At 36.2% G+C, this 9153-nt stretch overlaps 2 protein-coding genes across 8 annotated transcripts; one reads left to right on the forward strand and one right to left on the reverse strand.

The window, feature by feature from the left end:
- On the forward strand, positions 1-4021 carry Rga (CCR4-NOT transcription complex subunit regena). 4 transcript variants are annotated; one of them, XM_076813767.1, is made up of 10 exons: positions 1-344; positions 596-709; positions 1051-1113; positions 1199-1678; positions 1778-2004; positions 2471-2713; positions 2851-3112; positions 3191-3298; positions 3378-3603; positions 3704-4021. In XM_076813767.1, exons 4-9 carry the CDS (start codon positions 1353-1355, stop codon positions 3595-3597), a joined length of 1386 nt encoding a protein of 461 aa, XP_076669882.1. In that variant the 5' UTR covers positions 1-344; positions 596-709; positions 1051-1113; positions 1199-1352; the 3' UTR covers positions 3598-3603; positions 3704-4021. The 4 variants fall into 4 exon arrangements, with proteins under 4 accessions (XP_076669882.1, XP_076669884.1, XP_076669885.1 ...); XM_076813769.1 differs by having other exon boundaries at positions 612-709; XM_076813770.1 differs by having other exon boundaries at positions 669-709.
- Positions 3468-9153, reverse strand: LOC143369610 (malonyl-CoA decarboxylase, mitochondrial). 4 transcript variants are annotated; one of them, XM_076813764.1, is made up of 12 exons: positions 8966-9153; positions 8528-8687; positions 8190-8330; positions 7940-8080; positions 7500-7652; positions 5849-6006; positions 5642-5777; positions 5395-5530; positions 5110-5322; positions 4650-4755; positions 4392-4559; positions 3468-3607 (listed from the first exon to the last, which is right to left on the reverse strand). In XM_076813764.1, the coding sequence occupies exons 2-11, from the start codon at positions 8660-8662 to the stop codon at positions 4439-4441; spliced, it is 1440 nt and encodes a 479-aa protein (XP_076669879.1). In that variant the 5' UTR covers positions 8663-8687; positions 8966-9153; the 3' UTR covers positions 3468-3607; positions 4392-4438. The 4 variants fall into 4 exon arrangements, with proteins under 4 accessions (XP_076669879.1, XP_076669878.1, XP_076669877.1 ...); XM_076813763.1 differs by lacking the exon at positions 8966-9153 and having other exon boundaries at positions 5642-5781; positions 5853-6006; positions 8528-8773; XM_076813762.1 differs by lacking the exon at positions 8966-9153 and having other exon boundaries at positions 8528-8773.

Raw genomic sequence — 9153 nt, forward strand, 5'->3', positions numbered from 1 at the left:
CGTATTTTGGTAGCTAACTTGAACACGATTGTAGACATGGTTAATATGGCAGAAATTCGTGTCTCTAGTGTTGTTTAAGTTTGTGTGAAACTGAATGACAAAACAGAAGTCTATTTGTTGAGAGTATCGGGATGTGCATGAAAGTTTGATCTTTCGGGACATTTCGCGCAAAAATCTTCTCCGCACGGGACACTAATTATCACAGATAACTCTCCTCCTTATCGCATTTCATTCCAAGTCAACATCGACGTTTTTGTGTTTTTTTTTATGCTCATTTACTTTGTTTATTATGAATTTAATGGATTCATTCGTGCAGTAACTTAACGACGGATTCAATAACATAGGTAATCAAATTTGGTCCATTTCTCCCTCAATATTTTGATTACATAGGTGTTATAACCTTTGCTTTCTTTGTGCTTGTTACTGATTTCTATCATTACAATGTCAAAATCACTGGCCCCTGCCGCCGAGCTTCTCGGCGATTGTAAGCCGCCTCTGTTGCGTGATAATGATCGGGATTCGGAAACATTCACGGCAGCGACGAAGGAGCTGCTTTTAATTAACTGTTTTCGTTATATTATTATATCGCCACTAGTGGCGATTGATTATAGGAGCAAGCTGTTACTGCTAAAAGTAGTCCGATACCGTATTGATTTTCACGATTGTAGATCTATGTAAAAGTATGAAAATTTTCCAGAATAATATTCAGGTTAGTTTCTAAGTAATTTCTAACGTAATGTTATATCTTAACGACCGCGAGCTCTAGAACACCGGGGTGTACCTTATAACATCGTACGAGCGTCGCGTTGCTCGAGAACGGCATAAAAATTTCAGTATCCGAAAAGTAGAGGGAACGCGGCAAGTTCCGTGTGAAAACATTTCTCGCCAACTACGCGATTACTTTACCGAAGAGCTATTTTAACAGAAGCATAAGAGTCGAAGCTGCTATTATTTCTTTTTTGTATTACGATACAGTACGACAGTACCTGCGTTATTTTAAAGTATCGCAGATATTTACGTGAGAATAAAATGTTTCTTAATTGTCGATAGGTCCGTTCTCCATTCCTGCTTTCGATTTTGATATGACTATTGCCGTGGTGCTGTAATACAGAGGTAAAGATCATATAGATATAATAGACTGGACTTTAAGTCGCAAGAATAACGTTACAAATCTCGCATTTGCCTCGTCCCGTTACAGGTTGCTACTAGGAGTTATTATCATGGATTGTCCTCGCCTCCATGAAGTTAAACAGCTTACAAGCGATGCAATAGAAAAGAAGTGACTGTGGTAATTGACGATAAAAGTCTGTCGGCGCGCCGTAGCGGGTACTTTGTAGTGGAGCCACCGGGCTATGGCCAACCTGAACTTTGAGCAGCTACCACGCAGTATTGCGAACGCAAGCCTTACGTCTCGTGCGGGCGGTGGGGGGGGCTTAAATTCGTCGACCCTGACGGGTCATGTCACACCTACCTCGGGCATGTTCTCTGGCTCATCTGCGAGCACTTCGAGCTCGGCTAATTCCGCGGTAGTAGTTGCTAACGTTTACCCTGGAGCATCGGCAGCGGGAGGTGGACAGAACAGTCACCAGCCTCAGCAGCAACAGCTCTCTCCTATGGGAAGCAGAGGACTGTTCGGACAGAGAGCTTTTACGGATAGACGTACAATGCCTGCGCTCGGGTAAGCTCTCTTGTTCCGCGACGATTGGTCCGGGTATCTATGCTTGTCGCGCGGCGACACGTTCGGCGGATAAATGACGATGTTAACGGGTATTTACAGAACCTCGAATCCAATGGGTAGCATGGGCACTTTTGGAATACCTCAAAGTCGTAATTACGGATCTCAAGGACAAATCAATAATTTTCACTCTGTTTTCGGCAGCGGAGGAGGCGGAGACACAAGTACTCCTCCGTTATTGGATCTGTCCGAGTTCCCTTCGTTAACGAACAGAGGACAGGGAGATTCTATGCCGCAACCTAGTCCTATGCCAGGAAAGCAACCTTATGGTTTGTATTAACGAATAGCTTAAACGTTAACGTGAATATAAGATTAATCTTTTGCACAATGTTGAGTGGCTTAATAAGGCTGGTTCCTATGGCAGGCCGATGTTAAGAAGCTTACTATAAATTTCTTTGTACTTTCCGTCTTGTTCAATAATTACCAGTCACCATTTTTACATCAGTCCTAAACGTACACTAGAGTCTAGTGTGAAATGCACTAGATAGTCCACAGAATATTGCTCATAGTGGACTGACGAAAATGGACAACTGAGATACGAATGCAAAAGGTTAAAGTCTTTCTATTAATATGCCATAAGTACATTTTTTTTTTACTTCTTTACACTTTGCGTTTAATTTCGAATAATATGCATAATCGTGTATTTCTTAAGTTATAGAATACACACAAGTTTTAGATTAATGTAGAATCTCACAAGCGTAGTCGTATTCATGTTGTGTTATGTGTGGATTATAGTTGGAATGGTAAAGCAACCGACATCTGAATCAAGCGAGTTTACTATGAGTTCCGAAGATTTCCCAGCATTACCGGGAACGCAAAATAGAGAAGGGCCGTCACCGGGCGGCAGTGTATCCGGCGATAAGAGTATACCCGTTGGGCTTGGTCCTGAACTTGGACAGGACGTGCTACAAGCGAATAGGGCAGCCGGATCTGAGAAATCTCAATCATCTAAAAGAGGCATACAAACATCTCCCGATGGTACTGTTACTATTACGACAATCAATCAAATAAATCGTTGTTTCTTATTGCTCGATACTCACTGTTTCATTCGTAACAAATTCTACACGACCGTTTGCGCAGCATTCGTCTTTCTTACGTGGTCGTTAAATTTGTAGGCAAAGTTACCAATATACCAGCAAGTATGGTGAAAGATCAGTTTGGAATGGTTGGGCTTTTAACATTTATTAGGGCGGCAGAGACAGATCCGAATCTAGTATCTTTGGCACTAGGCCAGGATTTAACTGCGTTAGGATTAAACCTCAATTCGCCCGAGAATCTTTACCAAAATTTCGGTGGGCCCTGGGCAGAAACACCGTGTCGACCTCAGGATATTGATTTTCACGTGCCACCAGAATATCTGATTAATGCCGCAATCAGGTAGCTTGTCTCTTTAAATTACAAATGAGTGTTTCGCCATGCGAGCATCGCTAGTAATTTGAACCTAATTTATTTTAGAGATAAACTAGCACCAGTTAAACTAAATCGGTACAAGGATGATCTTCTATTTTATATGTTTTATACACATGTTGGGGATGTGCTGCAATTAGCAGCGGCAGCGGAGTTGTAAGTGTCCATTACATTTATATGTCACGGTAAAACTTTCCGTCGAATTAATCGTACATGCATTTGCGTAATTGTAAAGGTACAGTAGAGAGTGGCGGTATCATATGGAAGAGAAGGTATGGATAACACAAGCACCAGGATTGGGACTTGTAGAAAAAACTTCAACATATGAACGTGGTACTTATTATTATTTCGATGCGCAAAGTTGGAGAAAAGTAGCAAAAGAATTTCATTTGGATTATACAAAACTAGAAAGTAGACCTCATCTTCCCACAAACTTTCACCAAACCCAGCCTTGACTACAGGTACCTAGAAAAACGCAGTTCCTTTATTAAGTAGCGACCTTCCGCAGGAATCCACGTAAATATCTTTGTCACGGTAATACCAATTATGTATTTATTTCAGATCTGCTTGCAGACCATTGTGCTGTCTTTAAGCTGGACAGGAAACAGCTATTGTATAAATGAACAAATTTAATAATCTTTAATAAAAACATAAAATTTGAAGAGTAATAAAAATGAAGTTCTTTAATTGATTGCTCATAGCTAGAAATGGGAATGAGCTAGAATGTACACGACATATGATACGATTTATGTAAATGATTTTGATACATGATAGCGTAGGTTTGAAATGTCTAGATGCTTATATATAGAATGAGGTACTTTCTGATGATATTACCATTTATGGAAGTGTTCGAAATCTTTGTAATGTACATAATAAAAATAGTAGAAGTTGTAAGACTAAATGAAATTTTAAAATTAAACAACACAAAATTTAGTATTTCTATAAACTGCACCTATACGATCATTTCTTCTTTAGCGATTTCTATAACAGTTCCAGATTTTTCTTTAACAAGTGTATTTTTTTTCTAAAGTGTCAACCATTTTGATTTGTTTTTTTTTTACAAATTATGCATTCTTGCTTCTACCCTATCAAATTTTCATACTTTAATCACGTCTGTTGAAGTAATTAATCGGGAGTATTTAATGCACTCGGCTCATTGAAAATTGAAAATACTGCACAGTTCAGTCCCATTTCAAATAAAAGCAACAGAATTATTCAAAACAATTTCTCCTGTATTATACGATCTTACCATATGTGTATACTCCTCACAGAAAAATCATCTTTCTTCTTGTAGTTCTAAAATTTATTGCATAAGCTTTCTTGCCGTGTAACGAGATCGATTACACTTTCCGAAGCATTTATGAAATAATTCTGAATGTAATTTTGGTTGTTCTTCTCTGTGTCATTTAGATAGTATCTGTCAAGGAAACGAATTTCTTGTTTAGATATAAAATGCATAAAGTACATTAAATTAATATACTTAAAAAAAAAATAACTATTATATTACCTATAATTGACCATGATACCACAACTGTTTGCGACACCGCGTGGAGAAGGATCAGCCAGCCAATTTATCCTCCACATAACAGCTCCATTGCGAAGATGAAAATTTGCTACAGTATAAAAGAACATTAATTCAACGGTGTATATATTAGAATTAACTTTATTTAACCCTCGGTTATCACACCTACTTTTTTCGAACGTCGTCGTCACACTGGGTCCATTTGACCCTGCCAATTTTCAATTAGTTGTCAATTAAAAACTATTTGTTAAATTAAGTCTCCAAAATTCTGAGATAAAGTTTGAACATTGTAGAATATATGCCCATCGTTGAAAGTTGACATTTAAAGTGTCGTCATGCTTAAAAAAAAATTTGAAGCAATAAGAGTTCCGACAAAAAGTTTTTTGCTTAAAAAATTGCCGGGTCAATTTGATCCAGTGTGACAACCGAGGGTTAATCGACCTACCAACGTTATTTAAAGCATAATTCCGTCTTTTCTCTTTGTATAAATACCACGCGCAAGCACGAAGTAATGGCTCTTTTAAAACGTTACACAAGTTTTCGTCGCTGGTCCACAACGAGTTATCAAATATCTTTTTTAAGCTGGCCACAATATTATCTTCTTTCAAAACGTTCTGCACCAATTTGCATTCGTCATTTGTAAATACACAATGTAGGTCTGGAAGAAAGCAGTTCATATAGAAACATAATACATTTATTTCCTAGGTATACAAGTAGTTGTTAAAATTACCTTGCTTCATTCTTTCAAGCAGCCAAATTCTAAAATTCGGTATTGGCGATAAAGTGGATAATTCATGTATCAAAGGAAATTCAGATATCACTTCACTTGCTACCTCTTTAATTAGATAATTACCGAGTTCAATACCCTATGGAAGGAAAAGGATATTTCTCTTTTTATCGTAGACGTCTTGCATTGATATTCGTATTTAAATTTACGAACAGTACGTATACTCATAACATTCATAATACTTATTTACTTGTAGTCCTCTTTGCGTAGAACTGATCGAATAAAATATCGCAGCTTTTATTTTAGACTTGTCTTCCTCCAAAAATGTTACTTCTTTTTTTGCATCGCCAAGTATCCTAGCTTTGGCTTTGTCAATACCTTTTACGCTATCTACAATTTGATAATATATCCATGTAATATATATTACAAATGGAATATTACTAATTGATATTACCACGTGCCTGGTATTACATCGCATAATGCTGTGTGTAACACAACGAGAGGCTCCCTCGGCATAGACGGATGAGTGAATATATAACATCTCCTGTAGGGTCCCACCCTTTGTTTTAAATCTAACCAATTCTTCACAGGATGTATTGCTTCGTAATCTGAAACCTTAATAGTTTCAGGTGGTTATTAACATTGCTGTTCTTCGATTAAGGGGTCATTCTGGTAATCACGCCGCAAAATTCGGCAACATTCAGGCTTTTTTTTCTCAGTGAATACAATGAATAACAATTTCGAACTTTCATTTATTAAGCTACTTGTAACTTATATGGAACAATTTTTTAAATACACTTTTAATTGTGTTTTTTCAATGTTATCTGGAGTTCAAAATCGCGCCTTTGAAAAGAAATACCTCCCTGGCGGGAGTGATTTAAGCTCACAGACTCGTCTGAAATAAAAAAACCAAACTGATTCTTAATCATTATAAGTATCGCTATCGCAGGTGCCAGAATTAGCTACGTAAGTCAAAATTTAACAAAATTGTGCGCATTCAAACTTCAGGTTTCGGAATTTCCCATCCTTACTTGAAGTTTGAATGCGCGTAATTTTGTTAAATTTTGACTTATGTGGCTAATTCTGGCACCTGCGATAGCGGTACTCATAATGATTAAGAATCAGCTTGGTTTTTTTATTTCAGACGAGTCTGTGAGCAGAAATCACTCACGCCGTCTTTCCAAAGGCGCAATTGTGAGTTCCAGGTAACATTGAAAAAACACAATTAAAAGTGTATTTAAAAAATTGTTCCGTACACATTACAAGTAGCTTAAGGGAACCTTCCGGTCTAAAAGTCGATTTTTTTTATTTCATTTTTCGAATGTTCAACCTTTTAGGAATACGTGTTTAAAAGGATTTGTTGAAATTCGTAAAATTCTCGAAGTTATAGGCATTTGAGTAGCGGCAAACGTAAAACTTTAAACGCGTTTTTCTCGAAACAGTGTTCTCAAAACGGTGGGACCTGTATTTCCAAAAGTTATTATCCGATTCGACTGAAACTTTTTTTATTTTGAAGAATATAATTCTGGCTCGTGGACAGGCCAGTAAAAAATTAAAATAATTGAAAATATATAATTTTCAAAGGCATTGAAAGGATGAAAACTATAGGGAAAAATTTATTTCAAACTTCAAGTGTCGTTATGTTCTAAAAAAATGTCATTTTTGTATTTTTTTGCTGGTTTCCCCTTAGCCAGAAGTATATTCTTCAAAATAATAAAAGTTTCAGTCGAATCTGATAATAACATTTGGAGATACAGGTCCCACCGATTTGGATCAATTTTTTGACGCCTTGACTTTAACAACTCCCCAGTGCCGTCTGCAATGAGTAATTATAAAACAAAAAATATATTTCTATAACTTAAGATATCCTTAATACAATGCAAAAGTCCCATTAAATTATATATAGTAGTTTTCCTTTAATTAATTCCTAACGATCACCTAATTTTTTGGGTTCTAGACCGGAAGGTCCCCTTAATGAAAAAAAAGTTTGACATTGTTATTCATTGTATTCGCTGAGAAAAAAAAACCTGAATGTTGCCGAATTTTGCGGCGTGATTACCAGAATGACCCCTCAATTATCGCCTCGAAACTAATTATAAGAAGTCTACCTTCTGCAACATGTCGCACGCACTTTGCCATGTTATTCTTTCCATGTGCAGAAATCCTACGGAAAACCAGAGTAATAGTAAATCGCGCAACGTAACATTTAACTGTTGTATCATAATATTTGCATCCGCTTCTTTGGTTTCCACCATTAACTCCTGGTAAAAACATTCACAGAAAAGATAATTAATTTTCGTGCGCTACCAAAAGTCAGTTAAGTCAGGAGTTAATTCATATTATTTCAAAGTTATGCAAAAACAGTGTCTTTTCTTGCTCATTCTCTTGCGTTACAATATTCATAAAATACAATCTCCAATAGTTAAACCTACAAGAAATAATTCTGAGTAAATTTCTATTTCTACTTTTAATTATATCAAACTCTATAAGGCATTGTTAAACTGTATTTAATTAGTGAATGAAATTTGCATTATCCCAAGCCTCTTACCATAATATCGGTTCTTAAATCGACCAGAAATTTCACACCGTTCTCAAGTCTTCCGATCATGATAAACAGCCATTGATAATCAGGTACGAGAATATTTTTTAAATTCTTTTCGTAGGAAATCCTTCGCCTTTCATTATCAGGCTAGAATAAGAATGGAACCATAACTTTCAGATTTAATCTCCAATTAAATCGAAGGCTTTGTTAATCGTTTCGTCTGAGAATAATGTACAGAAATAAGTAACATACAAACCTCTATACTGACTAATTTTTTTGCTACATCGCATACAGTGCCGTGTTGAACAGCATAGTTGCATGCTAATACGCGTAGAATTTGTTGCTTCTCCTGTTTTTCGCTCACAGAATATTCTGAGCATAGTGTACGAGCTTTATTCTGAAATAACGATTTAATATTATTATATACGTGCGGCGTAGAAAAATACAATTACCCCTAAATGCAAAGTAAACTGATTGAAATTAAATAAAATTAATGTTCGACTGATTAACTTGCTTTGAAGTTATGTTTGCTAATATAGAATATTAAGTACAGATTGAATAATGCGTGATGTTAATAACATTAATAAAACTCACTTCAATAATCCAGTTACTGACGTTGGTGTTTTTAAATTTGAAAACTTCTCTCAGCTGTTCCTCGAAAAAAGTAAGATTTTTACAAGTGGCCGACTGGCGAGCAGTTTGGCTGCACAGAAATTTGGAAATTTTCATATCGCATGCCGAAATAAATTTATTACTGCGGGTAGCGGTTAAAATTTTCAAATTAATTCTCGTGGATAGCATGTTTAATGTTAACATTAATCAATAGACGAGATCGATTTAAAATAATGAAGTAAAATAGAGGAAGTAAATTTTGGAATGAGTTTCTTTTGTAAATGTTATTACTTTTCCGAATGAACGCTTATCGCATGTGAATCGAAGTACACCTTCCTCGTGACAAAAACGATAAAATACAGACCAACGGAAGGTAATGATAAGATTACACTGTAATAATTGTAAAGTGTTTATTCATACATTAAAGCATTCCGCCAATTGGAAAGGTAGTAACTTGCGTTCAGCTGTAATTAACCAATGAAAAGATCAAGCAACATTTTAAAATTCTCCGATGCGATGTGTATACAAATGTCTTCTTTTTTTTCTATCCATTTCTATCGCAGATGAATTTCAGTTGCGGGTGAAGGTGCACTCGATTGCTATTAGTC

Source organism: Andrena cerasifolii, chromosome 6 (assembly GCF_050908995.1).
Source record: "Andrena cerasifolii isolate SP2316 chromosome 6, iyAndCera1_principal, whole genome shotgun sequence".
NCBI classification, from domain to species: domain Eukaryota; kingdom Metazoa; phylum Arthropoda; class Insecta; order Hymenoptera; family Andrenidae; genus Andrena; species Andrena cerasifolii.